A 27,847-nucleotide genomic window follows, 5' to 3' on the forward strand; every position below is an offset into this window, starting at 1 on the left:
TTCCTTCCTTCCTTCCTTCCTTCCTTCCTTCCTTCCTTCCTTCCTTCCTTCATTCCTTCCTTCCTTCCTTCCTTCTTTTCTACCCCTCCTTCTCTCACTGGCCTCTGCTTTTTCTAGGATACCCTAGGCTTAGGGTTCTTTCCTTTTGATCATTATGGTATACAGAGTTCTTCCTTTTCTCTTGGGGGGATTGCCCTATTAGCAGTTTAAACCCATTCCCCCCTTTTTGTTGGAGTTTAAATTTTAAGATTCTAACAATCATTCATGTAAAACAATTTTTAAAAATAATATTTAGAACTTCACATTATTTAGATTTTGTTTTGAATGAATATTTCATTTTTCTTTGACAAAAGTCCCTTTTTGTTTTTTTTTTTTAATTTTTAATTAATTTGTTTGTTTCCTTTTAGTTTACAGAATTCAATTCCACAATTCCTTGAGTTTCACATTTTGTCCCCCTTCCTCCCCTCCTCCCAATGGCGGCATATAGTCAAGTATAGGATCTGTAAATACTTTGACATTATACATTAGTCGGGTTATAAAGACGGATTGTATCAGGTGGAATGAAAAATGGTAAAGAGGACATAAAAGCAAACAAGAGAAGGAAAAAGATCATGTATTTTGCTTCCACCTGGATATAAACTCAGTTCTTTCTAGTTCTTTCTCTGGATGTGGATAGCCTTTTCCATCATGAGTCCTTTGGAGTTGATATAGATATCTTCTTTAAGTACCTTCCTGGAAGCCCCATACTATCTTATTGCCTGGTCATTCTTTGGGCCTGATAAACTATAATCCAAAAAATGGGGGGGAGTGATTTAATGTATTCTCCTTTCAGAGGGTCTTACATTTTAAAAGAGGAGTTTAGAGAAAAAAATCCTTAAGCTAAAGGAAGAAACTCTAAGGGTGGCATTTCAGACAAGGGTGATTTGGGAAATGTTGAAACAGGAGAGGCCTTTCTGATGTTTCATATACTAAATATCTTAGGTGGCCCCCTTCAAGACATTATTTAGATCTAGTCCTACTTATTATTTACATTTAATTGTAGTTATAGTTTAAAAAGCGTTTTTATGTACATTATATCATGGTTATACCACAGATATAACGCACAGAGGTACATGGTATGGGAATGGAAAGAAGAAGATGGGGTGAGATATTCTCTAAAGTAGAGGGAATATTTTTGGTGGCTTTTGAAGCTGATTCACAAGGCTCTCTATTAGCCTAGAACATACTGAACACTTTATAGCTCTTCTCTAAGGCTAGTTCTATCTTCACTTTACTTCTAGGTATTTAAATAGCTGATGGCTTCTGCTCTAGACAGAGAGCGTTTTAAAAGGGCTGGAGCTATTGTACCCATCAGTTCCTTGGGGCCCTCTTGGGTAGGGGAAGTTATATGGGCCATAGAAGTTCTTCAGGGGCAGTGTGGGCTACACTTGCATCCTAGGAATAAGTCTTTTGGTGTCTTTGTAGGTACTACTGTTGAATCCTCTGTTGTCTGAGAGGAGCATCTTGGATAGGCTTAGGCTACTCTTTTGACCTGGTCCTTTTATGTTCATTAGAGAATGTCCAATGTGATTAGCACTAGAGTAAATGAAATTATAGAGAGGGTCATAGCATTGTTAATATTTATGTGGGAAAAGATGTGGAACACTGATCTTCTGGCTAGTTGTGAAGGATCTGTAGATTTTGGGATAGAGTCAGTGAAGATGCAAGAAGATCTCAGGATGAGTTGACTGATGGATTAGAATAATAGGGCTGACATTGGTCTTACCTATTAACCCTCTTCTTTCCTCTCCACTTCTGAGTTAGTCATAAAGGGCAGTGATTCTTTGGAATATGTCGTAGGATTTGGTATCTAGGCTCATGGAGCTGATAGTTATACTAACCTGGTAGAAGACTACTTATGACTTTCCCTGTCTTTTGAGCTCAAATAGGCCACAATATTTTTCATTTTCATAGCATTTTTATATTTTTCAAAGCGATTTCCTATTCATTGATAAGTGTTGTTTGCATCTATGTAAGTATATCTGTAAGTGTACATATTGATATGCATACATATGAATGTGCTTGTACATGTAGTTATAAAGTGCTTGTAAGTATGTTTGTATTTATATGCCTGCTTATGTTGACCCTGGCATGTGGAATAGTGATGTAACCAACTGTTGTCTACCTTCTTTAGGACAGTGACTTGGTTGTCACGGTGACAACAGAGCCCATTCTCCTTGGCAGATATCCAGTCAGCCCCTGATAATATCCCTTCCCCTTTCCTGAATGGTCTTCTGGATGTCCATCTTGCTGACCTCAGTTGGTGGCATGGAGGGGCACTGCCTAGTGCTGACCAGGAAGTGTGTGTGAGCCACTGACCCAATGGTGAGGAACTGCTTTCATGATGCAGATGCACAGACACCTGCCATGGAGGTTTAATTTCTATGGCTAACTTTTTGGGAGATATAGATGTAAAGTGGATACTATGTAGACTTGACTCTTTTCTGTTATCTTCTCCTTCAGGATGGGGGAATATAGAAGACAGGGTAGATCATGAGAGGGACTTTAAGAACTAGGTTGAGGGTGACAATGGTTACCCTAAGGAGAGCTAGAGGAGAGAATGGGAAGGACAAGGACAGACAGAACCATTAGGGCAGGGATTTAAATAATTTGGTTGCTGTAGTGGGGAATCTAGGGAATGTCAGTGGCAATTTAGGGAATGTCAGATCAGAATTAAGAGAGCCTGGATATTAGCCTCAGAAAAGGAGATACCTGTTTTTTTCCCCTCCCCCTTCCATTCCTATTCCTCCTCCCCCTTGTCTCAGTTTCTTTACCACTGAGGGTTGGTTGGTTGTTGTCCTTTATTCTTGAAGAGGACCAAAATGACATCACTGTGTTAGAGTCAAGTTACAGTGTGTCTGATTATGGCTAGTCAGACCAATATGAACTTGGAATACTCTACCACAGGTTGGGCACAAATAGTCCATGTGAACATTTGGGGTGGATTCTCTAAATCTGTGCTTCTTGCGTTCCTTTTGAGCTACTTCAGTTTTGCTTTGCTTATAGAGCACAGCACCTTCTCAGATGTGGGCATGCCATGCTGAGCAGTCCTGGGCCATTGTCTCCCATGTCACACAATCAATTCCACAGTTCTTAAGAGAGACCTTGAAAGTGGCCTTGTATTGCTTTTTCTGGCTACCATGTGAGTGCTTGCCCTGTGTGAGTTTTCCATAAAAATAGTCTTTTTGGCAAGCGTACATACCGCTAGTAATGGGTCTCTCGTGTGCCTGCACCTTCTCTTGCCCATAGGCAAGGTTTATACCCTTGTTCTTTATTCTAGGACATTAAAAGCCAGTACTGGACTGATGATGATTCAGATGGGGACAATGAGTCAGAGGAATTCCTCTATGGAGTACAGGTGAGGACCTACCTTAGGCTAACTCATAGCTGAAAGGTATGACTGTGGCAATATGGTCATATGATCATGCTTTCCCCAACTCAGGCCTGATGTAGAAGAATTGGGGCAGTCCCTATGGAGGTAGCCATGTGTATATTTGTGTATAGAAGTAACCAATCTATGTTTTGCTATTCACTTCTCTCACTAGTCAGAAACCACAGGGATCAATGATCATCTTGCTACCAGTTCCTGAAAATTATCACTGCTCTGAATAGAGTCCAAACCATGGGAATGGCAGAGACTTTCTTCATATAGAGCCTGCTTGAATTGTGTTTTTTGTTTTTTAGCACATACCCCTTATCTCCACCCCTTCCTACAGCTTGCTCCAGAGCCATACAGAGATATGTAGTTATCAAAGCCGTGATCTAAGGCTGGGCAGGGAAGCTAGGGCCTCTTAGAATGTGTGAGGCTTGGACTCAGAGTAGAATTGATAGCACATCTGGAGTACTGTATATCCTGAGTTAACCAGTATCTGTTGATAAAATCCCTCTACGGGACTGCCACATTTGTATTCCTTATGGTCTAAATTGCTGAGCAGATTCTACCTATTTTTGTCCCTGGAGTTACCATTTCCTTGTTTCTTCTTTCTAGGGGAGCTGTGCAGCAGATTTATACCGACATCCACAGCTTGATGCTGACATTGAAGCCGTGAAGGAGATCTATAGTGAGAACTCAGTGTCCATCAGGTGGGCTGAGCGGGGTTGTGGGGAGGCAGGACTCTTTTCCTCAAATGATTTCCCTAGAACAGAGATTCTTAACTGTTTTTTATTTCATAGACCCTTTTGACAGTCTAGTGAAACCTATGGACCCCTTCTCAGAATGTGTTTAATTGCATAATATTCATAGTACTGCAAAGGAAAACAATTATATTATTTTTTTTTTCCCATCCAAATTCATAGACCCCTTGAAACCTCTCCACAGTCCCCTTGTGTTTCTATAGAACCTGGGGTAAGAACTCCTGTCTTGGAAGAGGTCTTCATCAAATGAGTGACTTGGGGCAGAGAACCCACCCTCTCCTGGCCCTTCTCCATTTGCATTAGTCTCGTAGGCCAAGGCCTTCCCCATCCCCCCAACTTTACCTCTCACCCCCACCGCCCCTAGATTCTTACTTCTAGCCTTGTGTGCTTCTGCAGAGAATATGGAACCATTGATGATGTGGACATTGACCTCCACATCAACATCAGCTTCCTTGATGTAAGTGATGCTGATTTTTGTTCAGAGCATGTTGGGAAACATTCCCAAGCTGAGAACAGGGGGAAGAGGGAGGGCCACATTACATGTGTATTCCATTCAGAGCATGTGCTTTGTACCCTCTCATTCCTTAGACTATCTGCAGATAATGGTGGTATGTCCATGTCCCTGCATGTGTATGCATACATACATGTGTATGTATGGCAGATATCAATTTTATTCATGTGTGTATGTATATATAAATGTATAAATCCTCAACCCCTTCTGTTGCCATGGTCAAGGCTGTGACCAAAGCAATCTCTCTACCTGTTCCCTCTAGGAGGAAGTCTCCACAGCTTGGAAGGTCCTTCGGACAGAGCCCATTGTTTTGAGGCTACGGTTCTCACTCTCTCAGTACCTGGATGGGCCTGGTAAAAGTGGTTACTGGGCTGGGTGGGACTTTTTGGTGGGTTCAGTCTACATTTTCCTGTGTACAGTGTTCCTTTCCTTTCTTCACGCCCTGGGATAATTAAAGCATGGGAGATTTATAGTATCTCCTACTTCTTTTAACTTAGTCCTCTTCTTCTCAGCCCTTCTTCTGGGAACAATCCATCTAATCCTTTTGTGATTAGGTAACTTACAGACTTTGTTCTGGTTGTATTCCATTCACGCTATTGTCTAAAGGCCCTTGAAGCATTTTTTTTAAGTGACTTGAGAAAGTCCTCTTTAGCTGTGCCTCAAGAGCCTTCCCACATCCCTGTACTTTCTAGTCCTGCCCACTTAATGGTACTTTGACATCCTCTTTGCTTAGTTGTTTTCTTGGTACCTCAGGAGGATGTGGATACAGTTTTTAATATTGTTGTTCTTTTTGCAGAACCGTCAATTGAGGTTTTTCAGCCATCCAATAAAGAAGGGTTTGGGCTGGGTCTTCAGTTGAAAAAGTAAGAATTCTGACCTTTTCTAGTTGTTACCAGACAGGAGGATGGTGGATGGACAGTCAGATGAACAGATGTACATAGGTGTAGGTGGTTGGGCAGACAGGTGGACCACTTTTTGGCCAAACCTTTCCTTCTGAGAGATAATTAGGACTTAGAAGATGTTAATTGCTTCTTCATCCTTGAAGACAGTAGGAGTTGCTGGGATTTTACTGGGATTCCCAGTAGTTAAGACTGATCCCTGTATTCAAAGAGTAAGAATATGGAGTCTGGCTTGGACCATTTCTCTGTCCTTGTTGTGGTTTTCACACATCCCTTCTCTTCGACTTTGTCCTTAGCTATTTGAAGCATATCACAATCATTGTAGAGGTCAAATGATAGATATGCCAGTTGTTGGTCTTCCCTTAGGGAGGTGATCAGGGAGTTTAGATAAGAAAAGAGCATGATATAATGAAATTCCTCATGCCTGAATCCCTTTCCTTTGCTTTTTGGCAGAGTTCAAGCTTCTTTCCCATCTCTTTTCTTTATGTTCGTATTATTTATACAGGCACTAAGCACGGCATCGCTTCTGGGCTATGTTTCAGTTCTGCCCTATTTCTCATTGATAATACTTAGGGTATGAACTACTAATCTCCAGATGTCTTACACAAGAAATTGCACCTTTGGATCTCTAACAGTATAGCCTCCAAAGAGTTGCTCCCATTAGACAAAGAGAGGCCACCAGACTTGGGGCCATTAGGGGAGGCTCTCTTTGTTTTTTACTGAGTACTTGGTGAGTGGCATATTTTCTTTGTGCCACTTGTGTTAAGATCATGAGCCTTCTGCCAGAGCTGACCTCAAAATGGAAATCCAGGTGTGCTGTATTTGAGTTACATATCTAGTCCTTGATTATTCCTTCTTTATTGAGTCTATTCAAAACTGTTCTTTCTTTTCCCCTTAGGATTCTTGGAATGTTCACATCCCAACAATGGAAGCATCTCAGCAACGACTTTCTGAAGACCCAGCAGGAGAAGCGGCACAGTTGGTTCAAGGCAAGTGGCACCATCAAGAAATTTCGAGCAGGCCTCAGCATCTTTTCGCCTATCCCCAAGTGAGTGTAGCTCTGATTTGAGCCCTCCTCAGGCTTTCTCCTGCTCTACTTTCATTTTTCCTACATCTTTCCATGCCCTTACTTCTTGGGCCTATTCATTCCATCTCTTCTTTTGTTTTTTTGATGCTGTCAACCAATAAACAAACATTTATTAAGCATCTATCATGTGCTGGACACTGTGCTAACTACTGGGGGATACAAAGACAAAAATGAAATAAACTTTACTCTTATAGAACTTATATTTTAACTTATCTACTCCTCCCCACCCCAGTACCTATTCCTTTCTATTTCCTTCCCTCTGTTTTGTTGTCCTTTCACCTATAATCTAACACATCACTTAACCTATCCCTTATGTTCTGTCCTTCATGTTTGCTCCTCACCTCTAGTCTCCATTACTCTTTCTTCTGGCCCTATATCTTCTACCATTTCTCATCCCTCTGATGCTTGGGAAAAAGAGATTGGGAGTAGGTACTCAAACCCAGACCCTCCCCCGACCATCAACTTTTATCCTGGAGTATAGAAACCAGTCGATTTTAGTTAAGTCTCATAGTGTCACATTTCTTGTTCTCAAGCTCGTGTTTCTATTGCTAGCGCCTTCTGGATGCCCAGAAGCCAAGCGTTCTCCAGGAGCCTGTGAGATGACTATTAAGGGAATAAATAAATGAATCCTGGTATCATTTCAATAAGGGAACTATTTGAGTTTTTCTGTAAGCAAAATTAGGGACTGAGCCTTTTGGGATGCAAACACTTAGCACCTACAGTGTAGGTATTTCTTTGTGTATCTTGTATATAGTAGACACTCAGTATTGACTGAATAAATACAACAGGTATCATCAGAAATCTCCTGGTCATATGGGGCTAGCTAGGGCTGGGCATTCATTGCAAAGACCTAGACATGGTCCCTACTGATCCTGGGCTCCTAATGTGAGACATATGAACTTATATAGTCAGGTAAGTCAAAGATATATGTGTGACACAGACAGATGTGATTGTCTCAGACTTAGTGAGGCTCTCTTCAGGCTTTGGGATGTTTTTCATGCCAAATTTTGCCTTCAATTTGGGGCCCTATTGTCTCTATTCCTCTTCTGGGGTTCAGACAGGTCTTTGTTGTAGCACTTTACCTTTGCTTCCTTTCTCTAGGTCCCCCAGTTTCCCCATTATCCAGGACTCCATGCTGAAGGGCAAACTGGGTGTGCCAGAGCTGCGTGTTGGGCGCCTCATGAACCGCTCTATATCTTGTACTATGAAGAACCCCAAAGTAGAAGTGTTTGGCTACCCTCCCAGCCCTCAGGCAGGTCTCCCCTGCCCCCAGCACGTGGGCCTCCCTCCCCCAGCACGGACCTCTCCCTTGGTACATGGTCTGGGGAGGAATTGGTTGGGGTGTTGGAAATGTGGAAATGGGGAGAATAGCGCCTGGGATTAAGGTTCTTAGGTTTACATGGCTTTGTCCTACATAAATATCTTTCACTGATGAGATGCCATGAATTATTAAATGATGAGGGTTGGGGGTTGAGAGGGTTGAGGGGAAGGGGATGTATTTACATGAAGGTTGAAAAAGAGGTTAAATCTTTATTGCTAGTTAATTTCTACTTAGGTAGATTCCCATGGTGCCAGACCATTAGGTAGAAAGGACAGAGTTTTGGAGGGAGTAGGGATAAACTATGTGGTGGCATTAGGGTAAAGCTTCGAAGTCAGCAGCTTCTGTTTTCTACCTTTTCCTTCCTGGAAGAGGGACAAGAGTAGACAAATCTCCTTTGCCACTAAAGCCATTAAACAAATGCCAAAAGGCCCTCTGGACTGTCAAGTCTGGAATTTTCTCTCATATCTTAGAACTGTACAGATCTGAACTAAGGCTATGGATCTGGTGTTCCAAGGGGAATTCTGTGGAGTTAGAGTAAGTACCCTAAGCTGTGTAGAGGACTTACAGGGACCTTCTCTTTCCTTGTCAGGTCAGTGGTCACTGCAAGAACATTCCCACCCTGGAATATGGATTTCTTGTCCAGGTAAACAAGCTCAGGTCCCATCTCAATCCCACCAAGTATTTCTCATTGTTGGACTTTTTTTCCTACAATATTTGAACTGCATACTCATTATTTAATTAACTATCTTATAGATCCCCTTATTCCATCCTACTTCTTCTCCCCTTTACCTTCTATACTGAGCTTTTTGGGAAATGAAAAAGAAGGCTTGATTCTTGCTCTCAGTGAGCTTACTCAGTGAGTCTTGTTGGGAGACAAAACTCACACATAAAGCAATTAGAAAATAACACAAGCTAGTATATGACTCCTTACCCTCCAGTGTCTTTTTTTTTTTTTTTGCCTTTTTGGAGGGCAATTGGGGTTAAGTAACTTGCCCAAGGTTACATGGCTAGTTTTTTTGTGTGGGTGTTAAGTGTCTGAGGCCAGAACTGAACTCGGGTCCTCCTGACTCTGGGGCTGGTGCTTTACTCACTGCGCCATTTAGCCACCCTCCTCCAGTGTCTTTTTACTTTACCAAAAACCATCATTACTTGCCATATACTTTTATTTTGTCCCTTTGAATTTTCTTGCTCCTATGCCTTTATTCACACTATTCCCTTCATTTGGAATTCTCTGATCACCAATTTCTTGCCTATTAAAATTCTACTTATTTTTCAAGGCCAAATTCAGGTGCTACTTCCAAATCATGTAAATCAGCTTGAAAAGTATTTCTTTTAATAATAATAATAACTCACATTTATATGCCTGTACTAAAGTCCTAGTGATTCTTCATCATGGAGTAGAGGTGACTCTTGGCTGCAAGCTTGTCAGGTCCTTCTAAGTTGGAAGGGCTTCAAGAATGTACCTTATGATGGTGTATGTTAGTCATCCAAAGACCAGCTTAGTATCTGAGTTTGGAGATTCTCATCACCAGAAGGTTTGCCATCAGCTTATAATTTTTTTTTTGACCACAGCAACTCATGAAGACCTTTTAGTAATGAATGAAGGAATTAATGCTCTTCATTGATGGTGGAAATAATCACAGATCTATAGGAATAAATAGTACATTTACATAGTGCTTTAGTGTTAATAAAGTGCTTTTGTATATGTTATTCCACTTGATTTATACAGTACCATAACAAGTAGATGGTAGTAACAGCGACAACAGGATAGCACTTATATAATACTTTAAGATTGCAAAGCACTTTACAAATATCTTATTTTATCCCCACAACAACCTTGTGTGGTAGGTGTTGTTATTATCCCCATTTTACAGATAAGGTTACCGAAGCAGATAGAAGTTAGGTGACTTGCCCAGGATCACACAGCTATTAAGGGTCAGAGGCCAGATTTGAACTTAAGTCTTCCCAACCTCAGATCCATTGCCCTTTCTGCCTTGCTGTGTAGATGTAAATATTATCACTTCCATTTTATTTGTGAAGAAACTGAGACTCAGAGAAGTAAAGTCATTTTTCCAAGCTAATGAGTAGCAAAGCCTGAACTCCAACCTACATCTTAGTTCTGCTGCATTATATTGTTTCCCCCTACTAGATTGCACATAGCATGAGGGCATGGATTTGTGGCTCACAGTGCTGGGTACCTAGTAGGTATCCAACAATTCCCTAAATAAATTTAGCCCCTTTTTCTTTCCATGCCATAGTCTCTCACAGAAATTGTGAAATCAGTGTATGTTTCTTTTTGGGAAAAGTTCCCTTGATAGGAATAGCAATATTAAAGTAAAAAGTAGTTATGGAAGCACTTTAAACAAGGAATTTCTTTATGTTCTCATGGTTCTTCTATCTTAGTAAGCTTTCTAAGGTATTGGGCTATCTCTCATAGTGGTTTTTAGAATAGCTCTTTGTCTATGGAGATTCACAGTCCTTAGTATTAACTGATGGAGAGACAAATTGATTTTTCCCCATGAAAGTTGAACTGGGCTTCTAGGGCAAATGCCCAAGCACTCTGGGCAATATTATCCACCCTGGGTATGAAGCCCTGTCCTAGGTGCTAGGTTGATGGGGGTGGTAATGTAGGAAGAAGAAGAAGGGAAGAAGAGAAATAAACTTTACATTTCCCAATTGTTTCCCAAATGTGTAAATGCATGGGTAGGTGTACAGACTTAGGCCCACAGAGGGACATCTCATAGTGCCTTAGCAAGACGTGGTTCTGCTCCCTTTACCTTGCAGATTATGAAATACGCAGAACAGAGGATTCCAACCCTGAATGAGTACTGTGTAGTGTGTGATGAGCAGCATGTCTTCCAGAATGGGTCTATGCTCAAGGTATAATCTCCTCTATAATTCCCCTGTGCTGCACTCCTCTCCTTGGACAAATGTTGAAAGACATACTTCTTTTCATGGAACCCTGGCCAAAGGACTTTAGGATTTGGGAAAGGACTTCCTAGTCTCTAGAGAAATTTATATGAGCCCACCCTGAAGCTGTCACAAATTTTGTTTATATTGTCACTTATTTCTACCCAACCTGTTATTCATTGGAAGTTATAGTTTGTCAAGAGTTTTAATGGAACCTAAACTGGGATTTTGTGAACTTGGGCCCTAAATTGTATTGAGAAACCTGATGCCTTTCAGCATACTCTTTTTAAACTGTGACTGAGAGTCATTCATTTAAATATGACTGTACCCATTTATTGATTACTTGTTGCTGATACTTTAAAGCACCCTAGATTCTTACCCAACTCCAGAGTCAAGATTGGGAGCCCTCCCTCCCCTAATTTAGTCTCACTCCTCTTTACCTGTCTGACACATCCCTTACTTCCTTAGCCAGCTGTTTGTACTCGGGAGCTCTGTGTCTTCTCCTTCTACACATTGGGAGTTATGTCTGGAGCTGCAGAGGAGGTGGCTACAGGAGCAGAGGTAGGGAAGGGTGGAATGGGTGGGGACAGGGGTGGAGGTAAAGAAAAACAGGAGGGGCTGAACCTTCAGAAAGTAGAGGGGAGCAGAATGGAATATTGTTCCCAATATTGGAAAGTTACCCTATGCTATCTGGCCCTCTGTTCTCCCTCCTACTAAGGTGGTGGACCTGCTGGTGGCTATGTGCCGGGCAGCATTAGAATCTCCCAGAAAAAGCATCATCTTTGAGCCTTATCCCTCTGTTGTGGATCCCAGTGACCCCAAGACTCTCGCCTTCAATCCCAAGGTAAATGCAACTGGGAATAGGAGGAGAAGACAGGGCAGGGGATATAGGGATTAAAGGATCATAAACCATGGAGATGGGGAGGATGGGAAATTCGATGTCCAGGAGGATGGAAGGAAACGGGGCATAGAGGGTATTAGGGGTCTTATGTGGGAGATCAGGGTATGAGGATCTGAGGATAGAAGGTTTTTGCTCTTAATTTCAAGACATAGGAACTAGAGGAGACACATAACTAGAGCCTTAGGGGATAGAGAGAGAGGGTTTGACCCCTTCATTGTCAAGAAAATAGGAAGTGGGCAAGTGTAAGAGACTTCTCCTTTCACATGTTTCTGGTCGTGGGGATGGGCATGTGATATGAGATCCAGATCCCACTATGGAGTAGATTTGACTTGAACTCCAGGGCTTAGCCACTTCATAGAATGAATAGGTTGGGCTACTGTGGACAACCCAGATATTTTCCCAACATCTGACACTTCTTTTTAATCAATTCATACAGTATATGAATTATGCCTATATGTGTGTATATAGTCTTGCAAATATATGCTCACATATAAAAGGATATAATTTTGATTTATATAACTTTTTTGAAGAGGCAGTATGGTGCAATGGAAAGAGTTTGGATTTGGATTTAGATCAAAAGATAAAGTACACCTTTTTTAGTTCTATCTACATGACTTTAAGCAAGGCCCCTTAACCTTTCTAGGCTTCAGTTTCCTCATCTCTAAAACTGGAGATTAGATCAGATGATCTTTGGGGTCTCTTTTAGCTCTAAATCTATGATACTGTTATGTCAGAAGTATCTGTTATATGTAGGCACTCAGTGTTGGGTATGGGGAGAGAAGATTGAACTTCAGAAAAGATTAAAACATTTTCCTTGCCCTTAAAGAACTTAAATATAATTGAGACTTTCCCCTTCCCAACACTTGTTTCTCTTTTTTTCCACATCTGGCTCTCCACTTTTCCTTGACTTCCACAGAAGAAGAACTATGAGCGGCTTCAGAAAGCCCTGGACAGTGTCATGTCCATCCGGGAGATGACCCAGGTATGCCTGATCCTTTGTTCATATGCATCATTGCTCTATACTTTTTTCGTCTAGTTCCTGCTATCACCTTGCCTTTCCTTGATTTCTGCCTTGTTGGCTCTATTTCAACTTTTCTTAGATTTTATAATTTCAATTGCCTCAAAGTCCTGTATGTTCTTCATTTTCCTCATGGCTCTAGGAGTATTCAGGTTAGGGAATGGAAAGATGAAATTATCCTGTGAGCATTTAGGGAAAATGAGGGGTAATTTGCGGCTTATGGTAGAGGGAAAAGGTTTAGATAGATAACAGGCCTAGACCCTTTTCTCATGTCTCTGGGAACAGGGTACCCTCAGGAAGCATAAGGAGAAGCCTCTGTCATGAACTTACTCCTCTCCAGACACTCTACATTTCTCCTCCATATCTCTCCCTTCCCATCTGTGACTCCTTGCCTGAATATTTGGAGATTAATTTTTACTCATGTTACATATATCCCTTCCTTACAAATAAATACAGAATAAGTTAGGAGAGGTATATTTAAAATAAGATTCAATTTAGTTTTAATTTATATACTTGTGAGGGCCACCATTATTACATAAAGTAAGGTTCCCTCATGTTTTATAAACACCTTTCGTTATTTTCATATGTATAATGTATCTTTTCATCTGGGCTGAAAGTTTTCCTGATGGTATTGACCGTATCTGGCAGTGCAGTGTAGTGGATAAAGCATGGGATCTAGAATCAAGAGACCCGGGTTCAAATTCTTTTATTAATTATTTTTAATTGTGTGACCATAGGAATGTCATTTAACATCGGTCTCATTTTGCTAATTTGTAAGGTAGAGATAATAATAGTACTTGTACTATCTACTTTGTAAGGTTGTTATGAGAAAATTTCTTCATAAGTAAGTCTTAGAACAACATACACGTTTTGTCATTTAATATTTCTCCTTGGCTTTATGTCAGTCCCAGGGTCCTGCTTGTAGAAACTTGATCCCCCTTTTATGGTTATGGATAGATCCACGGGTGTGAAATACTTTCCCCTTTCCTTGGGAGTAATCTTGTGGTTGTTGTTTCTATAGGGCTCATATCTGGAAATCAAGAAACAGATGGACAAGCTGGATCCTTTGGCCCACCCTCTCCTGCAGTGGTATGGATGCAGTGACCACTCCCTCCTGGGGGGTACGAGAGCAGAGACCACTGCCTTTTGGGGGGGATGGATGTAGTGGTCATTTCCTTTCTTCTGGGGGTGTGGGTGTGGATATGGATGAAGATTACTTTTTCTTCATGGACCAGCATAAACATACACTTTCTTTTCTCTGAGACTGAATAGTCCCCAGCTTTGCAGAAATGTTACCTTTATCTCTATTTAATTTTCAAAAATTTAGCTCCTACAAAGAACTTACATACTTGTATAAGTTCCCAAAGGCTCTCAACAGATAGTTCTGAAACTAATCATGTACATTTAGTAAGCGTTTAAGTACTTGTTATATGTAGAAATGAATATTCTTTACTACATATGTTTAAAGATCCTCCACATTTGGAGAGGTGTATGTCTCCTTGCTTCCCTCCCCTCTCATCATCAGTCTTTTCTCCCCCTGCTGGGCTTTTCCCCCAAATGCTGGGGTATGAAGCAAAGTGTCTAGGGGCTCAGGCTAATGCTGCTCCTTCCCTTCTAAAAAAGGGCCTGCAAGTCAAGGTTCTTTCAAATTCCATCACTTAGAACTGGTGGTGGAAAACCACTCATCCCCAAAAGCCTAGGACCTCCTTCCTCATCTGTGCCCACAGTGACTTAGTGTTTTTCCCTAATCTCCCGTTTTCCTGTTCCTCTTCTCAAAAGTAGCATAATTTGGGGGGCAACTAGGTGGTGCAGTGAATAGAGCACCGGCCCTGGAGTCAGGAGGACCTAAGTTCAAATTTGGCCTTAGACACTTACAAAAAAAAACTAGCTGTGTGACCCTGGGCAAGTCACTTAACCCCAATTGCCCTCCAAAAAGCAAAAGCAAAAAAAAGCACAATTTAGTACAACATTAGTTTCTCCCTTGATCATTAAGAGACTTTATCTAGGACTGTGTCACAGGAACAGATCAGAAACAGTCCAGCTGTATTTAACTCAGGAGACTAGTCTCCTTCAAAAATTCTTGGTATGCTTGATATCAAGCATCTGAATGGTTTTATGTGGCTACTTTTCCAGTTTGACCCTTCTCCAAATTTCTAAAAAGTTTGTTTTGTCTTTCTAGTTTTCTCTTTCTCTTAGTTCTAACCCAGGCTTTTGTTTTCTCTCAGTTCTTTGTGACCAGTAAGGGAACAGGTTAATTTCTGATTCTTCATTCTCTTTTCTGGGTTCTCTTATTTATTTAGTAAATATCCATTCAGCCTCTATTAAGTGGAGGGCATTTAGACTTAGGCAGAATGATCCCTAAGCCTTTGGCTTCTGAGTCTGAATCCTAGGTCTAAGAGGTCTCCAGCCTGACAAAGGCCCCGCACTTGGATTTTACCTCTTTAGCCAACCTATCACACTACTTTTCTTGTGCTCTCCTTAGCCCATTTGTCTGCCTTTCATTCATTGTTAGCTCCTTGGCAGTTAGTCTCTTGGCTGATGGCTTCCCCTTTACACATGAATGTATTTGAGTATTGCCATTCATAATAGTTAAATTAGCTGTGGCCTAGCAGCTTCAACGTGACATATTAGCACCTCCAAGCACTGCTATTCACATTCATCAAACCTGGCTACAAACACCTGAATTTCCAGATGATGTTTTGCTTGGGTACCTTTCCCTATCAATTTTAGAGGGAATACCTCCTTTACTCCTATGTTTAGGTTGGCCGACTCCATGCTTGTTCCATGCTCTTTCCTTCATCTGTATTTTTCCCCAGGATTATCTCCAGCAACAGATCACATATTGTCAAGCTACCTCTCAGCAGGGTAAGTGTCCCAACCCCCTTCCCCAAATTTCTCAGAACCTTCTAAGTTGTTTGAGGGATGGGGTTGGAAGTGGCAGGTCAGGGAGCTTCTATGTTTGTTAGTGACCCTAGTAGCTCCAAGCTTAGTCAACAGTCTTTTGTGTCCCACATTGACCATCTTGGCTCCTGAATGTTTATTGATCCTATGGAGATCAGTACAGGTCTATGCTCTTGGCTTGTTTACTTCTTGGCCCCATCATCCCTCCCTCCCTGATCTCAATCTCTGCTCTGTCTCCCCTGATTCCCCCCACCCGGGCAGCAGCTGAAGTTCATGCACACCTCTCACCAGTTCCTCCTGCTGAGCAGCCCCCCTGCCAAGGAGGCCCGGTTTCGGACGGCTAAGAAACTCTACGGCAGCACCTTCGCCTTCCAGTGAGGAAGAGGAAGTAGGGGCTGGGGAGGCGTGGTGGGGGAGGGAGGAACTAGGGGACATTTGTCCCCTAGGTTCATGGATGTCAGGGTTCTGTTTATATGTGTATATGTTCTTTACAGGAGATTCATCAACTAGGTAATCAAACTTATCAGGTGTTTTGTATGTACAAATCTCTGCTATCTTTGTAGAAGATACATGGCATAATATATGGTCCTTACTCTCAAGGAGTTTATAGTTTAGTTGAAGAGACATGAGACATGTATAGCTATAGTGCTAGAGAACCTAGAGACAATATTATGGTGCTAAATGAGTGCTGTAGACAGGTGCTAGAGGAGTTTAGAAGAGGAAGAGACCACAAAAGACTGAGATAGTCAGGGAAGGCTCCGCAAAAGTAATGGGGCTTAACCTGAGTCTTTAAAATATTGGTTGGATTTATATAGTCATAGAGGAGGAGTAAAGTCATTACAGTAGACTGGAAGTATTTGAATAAAAACACGGGCAGAAACTTGTCAGTTTTGTTTGAAGGTCAGTGAGTAAGAAAACCAGTCTGGCTGGACAAGGGAGTTCTTTTAGAGATAGTAGTGGGTAATAAGATTCAAAAAGTAGATTGGAGCCAATGTGATAGAACTTTAAATTCCTGAAGCTAAGTAGTTTGGACTTTCCTGTTAGCAATGGAGAACCCCTGAGAAGTTTTTGAACAGAAATGTGGGGGAATAAAAACTTTAAAGGGAGAGTTAGTTAGTATGCAAAGTAGATTTGAAGAAGAGAGAGAGACTGAAGGCTAGTAGATCAATTAGGAGACTGTTGAGAGGTAATAAAGTGAACCTGGACTAGGGTGGAGTGGTGGGAGTAAAAAGGAGATTGCAGAGACTGAGGGAAGAATTAATGGAACTTGGGGTATCTAAAAGGATAGAGTCAAAGATAACTTAAAGGTTTTGAACTTGGGTAACAAGAAGAATGATGGAACCATTATCAGAAATAAGGAAATCAGGATTTTAGATCATAGATTTAGAACTGGAAAGGACTTTTAGAGGTCACTGAGTCCAACCTCTTAATTTTATACATGAGTTAAGTGACTTTCTCAAGATTACACAGGTAGTCAGTGGTAGAAGTCCAAACTCAGGGTCTTTGACTCCAAATCCAGCATTCTTTCCCTTGTACCATATTGCATTTGGTTTAGGCCCCATGAAATTCAGGTAATAATAGGAGATTAGAGTGGAAATGTCTAGCAGACAGTAGGGAATATGGGTCTGGGCTAGAGTTTTAGAAGTAAATTTTAGAGCAATGATTGGCGAAAAGAGGTGCTAACTGAAGCCATAATACATGAGTTTTTCAGTGAATGCATATGAATCTGTCCATCTCTTTGTGTATCTTGGGAGGGCAGATGGCATTATTAGCTCTTAGGGGCTGTTCCCAGGACCTTACCACTGTGGGGGTTTGTGTCCTCTATGTCTGCCTTCCAGTGGGTCCCACATTGAAAATTGGCACTCGATTCTGCGCAATGGCCTGGTCAATGCATCTTACACCAAACTCCAGGTAAGAGCAGGGTCCTTCTCCCCCTCTACCATCCCTGTTTTGTGGTGGTAAGAAGTGCTTTCTATCTATTCTTAATAATTCCCAAACTGAAGCCTTGGTACCCTAATTTTTCTTGATGTTTCACCATATCTATCCAAGAGATTTGGGAGGTCAGAGTCATACAAAAGCTGTGGCTTCTGTGGACTTAATCCTAAACAGAGTCTGTTGAGGGAAATTCATGTATTAAGAATATTACTGTGTTCTAGGCTTGAGGATTGATGAGCTAAACTTCTGTAGTAGGTGACAGAACCCTTAAGTGACAGAACTTTTCCCTGTATGTATATTGATTCAGCAGTGACTTGTCTCACGTTAACTGGTCAGGTCTTTGCCCCCAGTGACTCTGGGAAATCATTACAGAGAGTCTGTTTTTTCTTGTTCACCTGCCACAGCCCTGGCCTTTCTCCCTTATAGTGTCCACAGTAGGAACATAGCTTCATTTAGTGGTTTCCCTCCCTCTGTCCCTGTCTTCTAAGACATGGAAGGGTTAACTGTTCTCCAGTCCTGGAATGGGTCAGGAGATAGACAGAGGGACAAGCAGGAGGATGAGCTGTGTGGCTAACAGACAGCTACCCTAGGAGGTCCCCTCCTTCCTGGATAGTCATTGGTGGGGGGGCAGTTTATGTTGCTCACCCTGGTGTTTCCCTGCAAGCTGCATGGAGCAGCGTATGGCAAAGGCATCTACCTGAGCCCCATCTCCAGTATTTCCTTTGGATACTCAGGTAAGTAGTTCATCTCCTTCTATGGCTGCCTGAGCTTTGTTCACATGTCTGTTTCCCTTTCATGGACATATGGTCTGTGGTGTCGCTTCTGCTTACTTTATTCCATGGACACACAATCTGTCATCTGTTCTCTCTATGGTCACTTGATCTGTTGTTATCTGTATTTACAAATGTAGATCCTCTGTTTCCCAATGAGTCCATCCCTAGGAAACCTCTGCCTTCCACTCCCTTTAGTCCTAAGGCAGGGGAATGCTGAACAGTCCCAGCTTTGAACTAGTGAGCTTGTGAGGAGTGTGGGTGGGAAACTGAGTGAACTTTTCTCTTGAAGCCCTTTTCCCAGAGACATATGTATTGGTGATAACAGTATATCTCTGTGCCTATATACCAAGGATAGATTTCCAGCAATATCTACCTCTTGTGATGTTATATAGGCTTCTTTCACCTTTCTGCTTCCACCTGAGCTCAAGGTCTCTTTGTGATGATTGTAGGAACAGGAAAATAGCCCTTTATTTCCTGTACATTTTCATTATTGCCACTTTCTCTCAGATTATGACTAAGTGCAAAAACCCTATCTTCCACACTTGAGAAGTGATTAGGGCAAAGATTGTACTCATTTAGGCAATCTCAAGGATAAGGAAGAGATATAGACCCTAGTTTTGTCCAGCTCAGGAAATAAATCTGATTTACTGATCTCATGTTCCTAGATTTTTCTATCCTTTAGTTCATTTCTTTCTTAGACCAGTTCCTTTTCTACGTGGTTCTCTCTGAGAAGTCTTTATTCTTTGTCTAGTTTCCTAGTTTCTGCCTGTAGTCCAGACTGACCTGCTTTCTGTCCCTGCTCTCTAGTTCTTAGTACTGATTCCTCGTATTACAGCTATTAATATAGATATTATGATAATTTATGGAGAGATGCAGGAAGGCATTATTCACTGTCCATCAGCCCCCCACTCCACCTATCAGTACTATTGCACATAAGCACAATCAGTGACTTTGCCACAGATGGTTTATGTGAGGGCATATCATTTGCCCAGACTGTGTTATTTTCTACTTGCATGTCCTCCTTTCCTCCATCTTCTCAGTTTTTATTCTGTGCCCTTAGGCAGCTCAAATCCTGTTTGGTCCTTCACCTACTATAGGAAGAGTCCTGGAAGTAAGGGGTTATTATTTGTTAATGGAGCCTTTGCTGACCTAGCCATTTTATGTAGGCATAGAAAGGGATGCTACTAAGGCTCCCTGTAGGAATTAAGTGACTTTGTTTTATGTTCTTTGTAGTTTCTGGGGTCTGAAAGGGCTTAAGAGGTTGTTTTAATTTTTTTCCAGCAGAATCCAAAATTTGGAACTTGAATAGCTAGTTCATTATTTACTCCCCTTATAGAGTTTGGTGGGAGAGACAGAAGTGATAGTTTTATGTGCCTTCGTAGCCTTTTCATACAGATCAGTTGGCCAAGGTTAGCATGTAGGGGTTGAAGTTAGTTATATGAGGCCTAAGGCCATGACTCTTTCCAAATTCATGTCATAGAGGGAGAGAGAATTCCACGGGAATGTCTGAGGGGTAATAGGATAGGATCCCAGTAGCACCTAATAAGTCTGATCTGTTCTACAAACACCATTCCTGTACCTTCACTGTTCAGAGTCCTTCTACATGGTCCCAGAGGGCCGTTAGCAAGAACCTTGCATGTCTCACTTTCTTCCTTCTTTCTGTTTTAATTTTTTTACCTTCAGGTAGCTTGAAGGCAGTTGGGTCCCATTCCCATAGATTTGGACCCCATCTATAGTGGGAGATGCTCAGATATACAGCCCACTTAGGTTTCTTGGACAGTCACTGGGATGCTTAGTGGGGTAATCAGTGAGGATAGTCTTGGGTGGCATGGTGTATTGCAGTTGGGGGAAGGCCTGCTGGATGGGGGATTTATTTATATTTCATGATCTCCTGTATGGGGCTGGACTTCCTCTTGCTTCTATTGGGTATTGCCGGTCAAACCTGATATTGCCATGTTCTGTGACCAGAGAAAATTCTTTCCATCCTATGATCAAAGAAACTGTCCCTGTTCCTTCTGTTCTTGAGCTTGCTCCCTCATGTCACTCAACCGTAACACTTGACACAAAGGAATTTATATTCCATTTCTCATTCTCCTTGGGCTCGTTTCACCTGGTATATTGATCTGTGGCAGGAATGGGAAAAGGACAGCATAGGATGCCTTCTAAGGATGAACTAGTCCAGAGATACAACCGGATGAACACCATCCCTCAGGTAGCGTATTAAAACTTTTCAGGGGCCAAGTGGGGATGCATTGGGCTATGCATTGGAGGCTAGATGTTGCTGTGAGCAAATTCAGTTCAGTTCAGCATTTATAGGATCATAGGATTATACTTTTAGAGTTAAAAGAGACCCTTAGAGATCATCTGTTCCAACCCCCTCATTTTATAGATGAGGAAGCTGACACCTAGAGAGATTAAGGGACTTGCTCAGGGTGACAAAGCTAGTAAGGGTGTGATCTTAACAAGAGTATTTGTGATTCCAAGTCTTAAACTTTATCTATAATACCATAGTTTTCTAGCCTACAAGATCTAATTTTCCCTTTCAACCTTCTATACTTATTTTATTTTTTTTAAAAGCAATTGGGGTTAAGTAACTTGCTCAAGGTTACACAGCCAGTTATTTCTGGGTGTGGTGCTAAGTATCTGAGCCTGGATTTGATCCCCAGGTCATCCCGACTCTGGGGCCAGTGCTCTTACTCACTGAGCCACCTGGCCACCCCTTAACCTTCTATACTTATGCTAACCAGGACTGAGCCTACTTAGTTTCCAAGATCAGACAAAATTATGTGTTTGCCAGTGATATAGTTGTAGACAAATGGGCAAAGACTTAAGTTATTTTCTGCTTTCCCTTTAGGGCTGGTTTGGAGTTATAAGTATACAGGGGACAAATGGTGGTTATCTTGGGGGCAGTGTGAGGAGTTAGTTATTCCATAAGGGGTAGAGGCTAGAAGTGGAGTGGGTTGTGTGGAGAGTACAGTTCTAGTCCTTGAAAAATTACTGCTTTGTCTTTGTATCAGTAGCATCTAGTACTTAATAATACTTATTGAATTGAATTGAATTATGGAGACACAGAGTAGTGGCCAAGAACACAAGATATGCAGGCATATGCATAAAAATTAACAACTTGTAGTGTGCATTTGCATATTTAAGCATTGTAAAATGTACACATGTTAATCCACCTAAGTATTTGTATATGGGTTAATGTTACAAAGGTGGTGGTGGTGAATAGGGGTCACTGGAGGAAGGAAGATTTTAATCCTAGATTAATTCAGTTTAGCCATCACACCTGGTAGTGCTATTTTTTTTACTCCCAGAGAATGCTTTCCAGGTCACCTAGCTCTGTTCATATTTGTTTCCTGTTTTCCAGACCCGATCCATCCAGTCACGTTTCCTTCAGAGTCGGAATCTGAATTGTATAGCACTTTGTGAAGGTGAGTGACTCTGCCCTGCGCCAGCTTTCTCCATACCTTGTCTGGAGACATTTTTGGTCACAGGGAAACTCTTTTAGCAGTTCTGTGGGAATAATACTAAGTGGAGGAGTGTGGTTTGTCTGGCAGGATATTTTGCTTTCATGTCTTCCTCCTTACTCCACCCTTCCTTGGGTATGACTGGATTGTGGTCTACGGGAATTTTGTGTCTGATTCATAGCCCCTTTTTCCACAGTAATCACATCCAAGGACCTCCAGAAACATGGGAACATCTGGGTGTGCCCTGTGTCTGACCATGTCTGTACACGGTTCTTCTTTGTGTGAGTTGGAGAGGGTAAATTGGGGAGTTTATAGAGTGAATTAGGGTTGTTGGATGGTAGGAGACAGTGCTACTTGGAAAATCTGTTTGTGTCATGAAGGATTTAGATCTGAGAGAACCCGCTTTAGGGTCTTCACCACTGTATGGAGAGGGAAGTACAGAGAGGAAGCTGGCCTGGCGAGATGATTCCAGTGTTTCCCTGGATTCACGCCCCATCAAACTGGAGAATAATAAATTATTTTTGGGAGGAGGGAGAAATATTGGGGAGAGGGAGGGTGCCTCACATGTTCCATTCTTCCTTTTAAACATAATTTATTCACAGTTCTACTTACTCATGCCCACATACTCCTATCCTACCTTGCTTACATTCATATTGATTCATTCTCACCACCCCCTTTCTGACAGATATGAGGATGGTCAAGTAGGTGATGCCAACATTAATACTCAGGACCCCAAGATCCAGAAGGAAATCATGCGTGTGATCGGAACTCAGGTTTACACAAACTGAGGGGGCCCTGGCCCTCAACCCCTCTTGTTCCCTTCCCCGACATGGAGGAAGGACCAACCCCTCTCACTGTGGGACCCAGGAGCATCAGAGGAGGCCATTCCAAGGAGCCAGAGGAGATGTCCCTAAGGGACATGCAAAGAAAAAGGAGAGAAACAGTCCATGGGAGAAATTAGCCTGGGATCCATTCCACATCTGGATAGCCCAGACTAACCCCACCTCCCCACCCTTACCCCTTGTATTTCCTTGTTGACTTCACCTTGTTTGTAAATAAACCAATAAAATGGAAGGTGCTGTGGACTGGATGTTGTCCATGTGGTCTGCCTGGCATAGACACTTGGCTGAGTGTTCACTTTAGTTTAGACAATCATTCCCAAGGATGGTGGTATATTCTTTGTTAATGAGGACTAAGAAAATAAATACTGAAGGTTTGGAGCCTTTGGCATTGAAATAATCTTTTCTCCCACACTTCCCTTTTGTGAGCCAGTTTATTCGTGAGAAAGGGAATAAGGAGTAGTGCCATTTGATGTTAAATACTGCCCCAGATGCAGGAGGGGAGGAGCTTTTGAACATGTTACCTAGTCGGGTCATATTGCTCAGACTGCCAGGCCAAGTGTCTAGGGTTCAGATTATTCTCATTTCTTCCTTTTCCCTCCCAATGGACAGTCCTCTCAGCTCATGAGCCAGTGTAGCCCAGTAATGTATCAATAGTCCAGGTAGATTAAAGTCCCTTCCTTGTAGAATTGTATTTGACCTCTGTTACAAAATTTGAAGAAAGAGAAATCATTGATGAGGAGGGAGGCAGGTTAAAAGAACTTTTCAAGTTCTCCATCGGAAGTCAAAGCTACAGCTAGGATTTAGTTGGACATATGGTAGATTGTCATGTTACTTTTTCTTTTTTGGAGGGGAGAGAGCAGAGCAGTTGGGGTTAAGTGACTTGCCCAAGGTCACATGGCTAGTAAGTGTGTGTTAAGTGTCTGAGGTCACATTTGAACTCAGGTCCTCCTGATTCCAGGGCGGGTGCTCTATTCACTGTGCCACTTAGCTGTCCCTGTCATGTTACTTTTGACAAAAATAATTCCTATTTTCTCTATCAAGGAGGATGTTTTTCAAACTGGAAAAGGTAGAACAAATAAATTATAGTTATGTTGGTGAAGCTATAGTAAGAGAGCACTTTGCTTAAAATGAATTGTTCTCATGTAATCTCAGAAATAGTGTCATTAATTTTTGAAAAGTAATGTAGAATGAGGGATGCCAGAAAACTCAATGTGGATGTCACCATTTTCAAAAAGAGAAGGGTAGATTGAAGGTCATTAAACTTGAAGTCAATCACAACAGTTAGACCAGATGATTAAATAGAAAGTTGTAAGTAGAAAAAAAAGTGATTACTAGGATCTAGCTAAAAGTGAGTCTTGCCAAATAGTTTCCTTTTTCTACTGGGTTACAAGTTTAGTAAGTAGATCACGATGTCATAGACCAGCATTTCTCGAGCTTCCATGGTATTTGGTGTTCTATTTTCCTATGTGGTTGAGGGAAGCTAAGACTGTCTTGAAGCTCATGAAAGCTGATGGGTAGTGGGGGTGTGGAGGGGAATTCTTAGGAAGCAAAATAAGATATAATTTCTGAGGTACTGGTAAAGAAGATAGTATTTGAGAAGGATTATCTTCATGTTTAGACTACATTTAAATAGGAATGACATAATGCTGGATGGAGATGGAGTGCACCCAACAAGGGCTGGTGGGCTTACAAATCTAATCAAGAGTTTTAAACTGAAAAAGAAGGGAGAGGGAGAAAGCTGCCTGCACATATCCAAAAAGTTTAATAGAAAAATAGAAAATTAGAAAATAGAAAAGTTTCTATCTATGCTATAGGAAGGAAAATAGAGGCACTTAGAAATCCATAGGCAAAAATCCAAGGAATGGAGGCAGTAATAAAGTTAATGGTGTTATTTATATAGACACATGCATAAAATATGGGAGGTGAATTACAGTTGTTACAGATCTGTAAGGAAGGAGTCAAATTTTGCAGCTACTACTGAGATTTGGTGGCACAAGACCTATCACCAGGGTATTGTGGCTATCTAAAAGACATATGTTGCATGTGTGTTCCTGTGTGTATGTGTGTGCATCACTTAAAAGGAACAGGAGGGCAGGGAACATATTAGTACTTGTACATTAAAAGGATAAACTTGTGAGGAAGTCTGGGAAAGCCAACAAAGAAACAGTATTATAGACCATGTAGACAAAAAGAGGAAATAGATGAATTCAGGATATAGACAGATCACAGAACTGGTGTGATGATGGCATGGTATTGCAATGATAGGGGACTTCAAATATTTGGATATCTTGTAGGGCTCCCTCTCTGCCTAAAGAAGAAGGCAAACAACTTTCTGGGATGCCTTAATTTCATATTCCAAAATGTGAAGCAACAAAATTAAAGGCTATTCTGGACTTGACTCACCATAAAGGAAGAACTGGTTTCTGGGCAAGAAGCAATGGGAACCTCAAAGGGAAGTGAGCATTCAGTTTCAGAATTTGTGACTAAGGAAAATCAGGCATAGTCTGACATGAACCTTTTATATAATACGAGTTAGATACATGTGCAGACCCCATTAATTTGCTCAAATGGTATCTTTCCATATGGAGGAGGCTGGGCAGGTGGTTTCTGAGAGAATCGTGATAATGGTGAAGGGAAGAGCCTTAGATTGTGGGACCCACATGGACATTCTGTAACTGATTCCGGTTGGCTGGTCACATGGGTGGGTGGAGCCTCTTAAATTTGGTTTCATAGCCAGAACTGACAACATCCTTAAAAAGGCTTCAGTCATCTCATCGTCGCATCACGGTATTTCCATCTTGACCAGCAAAGGGATTCCTTTACTCAGTGACTGTGCTGTTAAGTGAAAGGCTACATGACCTTCTCCTCCTTCTGAGACTATACGGCCCTTGAGAAATGGGGCCTCCTTGGCCTTTCAATTTGTTCTTTTCTATTCTAGGTACAAGAAGTGGTGTCACCAACTTGGGGAGAGCAAGCCATAGGAATCTAAGGGTTGGAACTCAAGGCTGATTGTTGCCACCAGACCAGAACTGATGTTCTAATGTATAAGGAATGATTTTCTGAAATGACTTTCTGGATCTATGCCCCTGAAAGCTGAAACAAAGATTCATCCAGCATTGATGATAACTTTGGATGTGAAATTAGTAGGATCAATGCTATATGTAGGAACTGAGCTAAGATTTTGCCCAATCCCCCAGAGACTGAAGTGTTATCAGAGAGAATATATGCTGAAAGTATTGGGAAAAAAATTTATATCTATTTTTGCCATATCTGTGAAGTAAATATTTCTTTGTAAAAGCTAATTGATGTTAAGTGGCTAAATGGACCTGGTGTTCTAGTTATTGGCCTCCTAACAAATGGAAGAATTTGTTGCTGAGGTATATGGTAGTATACCTTCCCAGTATGTGGTAGAATAGAAGACACAACCACAAACTCTGGAACCCTGAGTGGTGATGTAACTAACCTGGCTTTGGAAGAGAGGAACAGAGCTTACCTTGTTACAATTGTATTTTAGAAGTACTAGTTTCTAAGTGTTTAGAGAAAGAATAGTTGGAATACTATGGACTAAATTCCTTAAAGAGAGGCTGAGACAGAGAACTAGCCTACATACTGCTTTAAGATTGATCTACAGCGTGAGAAGGATGGGAATGGAACTACAATGAGTAAAAGGTGGGGAGAGAGTGTGGTAGTTACAGAATAACCTCATACCTAGGACAAGATAAAGAAAGTCCAATGTCAATAGGGCTTTAAATATGTCATCTCATTTGATCCTTACAACAATTCTGTGAGAGTAATGATATCCTTTTATTATAGAGGAGGAAACTGAGACTAAGAAATTGAGGTTGTGATTTGCCCAAAGTTACACAGCTAGTAAGCATTTAAACTCAGGTTCTCCTGACTCTATGTCCTGAACTTTACCCATTATGCCACCTACGGGCATGGCTAGATTAGCCATTTGTCTGAAAATTATTTGAGGGCTTTTAATAGACAGCAAGCTTGACATAAATTAACAGTTTGAGTCAAGATAGTGGCCAAGAAAGCCAATGTAACCTTAGGTTGCATTAAGAAAGGCATAATATTTAGCAGTAGTATCAAACTCAAAAGAAACAGGGGTCACTAAACTGTACATGAGGATCCCCACAGGTTATGTATTGACTTAGAAAACAGCATATTAATATTATCTATGTTTTACTGAATTTTTATTTATTTTAAAAAATATTTCTCAATTACATTTTAATCTGGTTTGGGCCGCACAGGGTAGTGTTGTGGGTCACATGTGGCCAGCAGCTGTACATTTGATACCTCTAGTGTGCAGATTAGGGAGGTTCTGCTTTACTCTACCCTTGTCAGATCTCATCTGAAGTCTCGTGTTCAGTGGGTCCCATGCTTTATGATCCAGAGGATAGCAACCATGATGACAAAGGGTTTTAAAATCAGGCCATATGAAAACTTAGGGGCAATGTGATGGCTGCCTTAAAGTATTTCATGTGGTATCTTTTGGATGAGAGATTACTTACTGGTTCTGCCCAGCTCCAGAAGACAGAAATAAGAGCAGTGGGTAGGAGTTTCCAGGAGGCAAATTCAGGCTTGACAGAAGGAAAAATGTCCTAATTAGAGCTTTTCAGAGGAGGAATGGACTGCTTGGGAGGTATACTATTCTTCATTGAAAGTCTTCAAGCTAGATGTCTTCAAATACATAGTGGGTGTGTTATACTGGAGAGTTTTGTTTGAGCATGGATTGGATTCAATGGCCTTCTCACTCTTGGGGTCTATAAAAATTGAATTGCTTTCAGGACATCTATTGCATTAGTTTGGGGAAAAAACTGGGGTACTATTGACATTGAGCTTTGTTTATTTTGAGTCCTGAGTGTGAGGATATTCTCTGTCCTTCCCTTTGGCTCACTGCAGATCCATCCCCATCTCTCTCATTCTACAGCGTGATCTCTGTCTGCCTTATCCCACTGCCCTATATTTCTTCATATTGTGTATACCTATTCTTCACCAGTCTCTCCTTGCATGTTCAATGTCCACCATCACTGTGACCTCCAACACCGATCTGACCATCTCTCTGAAATTTTCCTTATAGTATGTCTAACACATATATCGTCA

General features: G+C 41.4%; 1 protein-coding gene across 6 annotated transcripts in view; it reads left to right on the forward strand.

Moving 5' to 3' along the window:
• Positions 1-22,981, forward strand: part of PARP6 (poly(ADP-ribose) polymerase family member 6) — a 24,978-nt gene extending 1,997 nt beyond the window's left edge. For 2 of the 6 annotated variants that reach the window (XM_069067297.1, XM_069067298.1), the window contains 22 exons: positions 2,174-2,364; positions 3,320-3,397; positions 4,028-4,122; positions 4,570-4,630; positions 4,947-5,037; positions 5,481-5,547; positions 6,482-6,631; positions 7,772-7,982; positions 8,581-8,634; positions 10,776-10,871; positions 11,370-11,462; positions 11,620-11,745; positions 12,719-12,784; positions 13,842-13,909; positions 15,637-15,685; positions 15,983-16,095; positions 17,560-17,632; positions 18,321-18,390; positions 20,562-20,641; positions 21,797-21,860; positions 22,093-22,177; positions 22,582-22,981. In XM_069067297.1, coding sequence (XP_068923398.1) covers positions 2,362-2,364; positions 3,320-3,397; positions 4,028-4,122; positions 4,570-4,630; positions 4,947-5,037; positions 5,481-5,547; positions 6,482-6,631; positions 7,772-7,982; positions 8,581-8,634; positions 10,776-10,871; positions 11,370-11,462; positions 11,620-11,745; positions 12,719-12,784; positions 13,842-13,909; positions 15,637-15,685; positions 15,983-16,095; positions 17,560-17,632; positions 18,321-18,390; positions 20,562-20,641; positions 21,797-21,860; positions 22,093-22,177; positions 22,582-22,684 — 1,896 coding nt within the window. In that variant the 5' untranslated portion in view covers positions 2,174-2,361 and the 3' untranslated portion in view covers positions 22,685-22,981. Of the gene's footprint in view, positions 1-2,173; positions 2,365-3,319; positions 3,398-4,027; positions 4,123-4,569; positions 4,631-4,946; positions 5,038-5,480; positions 5,548-6,481; positions 6,632-7,771; positions 7,983-8,580; positions 8,635-10,775; positions 10,872-11,369; positions 11,463-11,619; positions 11,746-12,718; positions 12,785-13,841; positions 13,910-15,636; positions 15,686-15,982; positions 16,096-17,559; positions 17,633-18,320; positions 18,391-20,561; positions 20,642-21,796; positions 21,861-22,092; positions 22,178-22,581 lie in introns of those variants that run through there. The other 4 variants (XM_069067299.1, XM_069067300.1, XM_069067301.1 and 1 more) reach the window with 4 other exon arrangements.
• The last annotated feature ends 4,866 nt before the right edge of the window (positions 22,982-27,847 follow it).

This window comes from Petaurus breviceps, unplaced genomic scaffold (genome assembly GCF_028583685.1).
Source record: "Petaurus breviceps papuanus isolate PSGF00001 unplaced genomic scaffold, PetGlider_PUasm1.0 90740, whole genome shotgun sequence".
Taxonomy (NCBI): domain Eukaryota; kingdom Metazoa; phylum Chordata; class Mammalia; order Diprotodontia; family Petauridae; genus Petaurus; species Petaurus breviceps.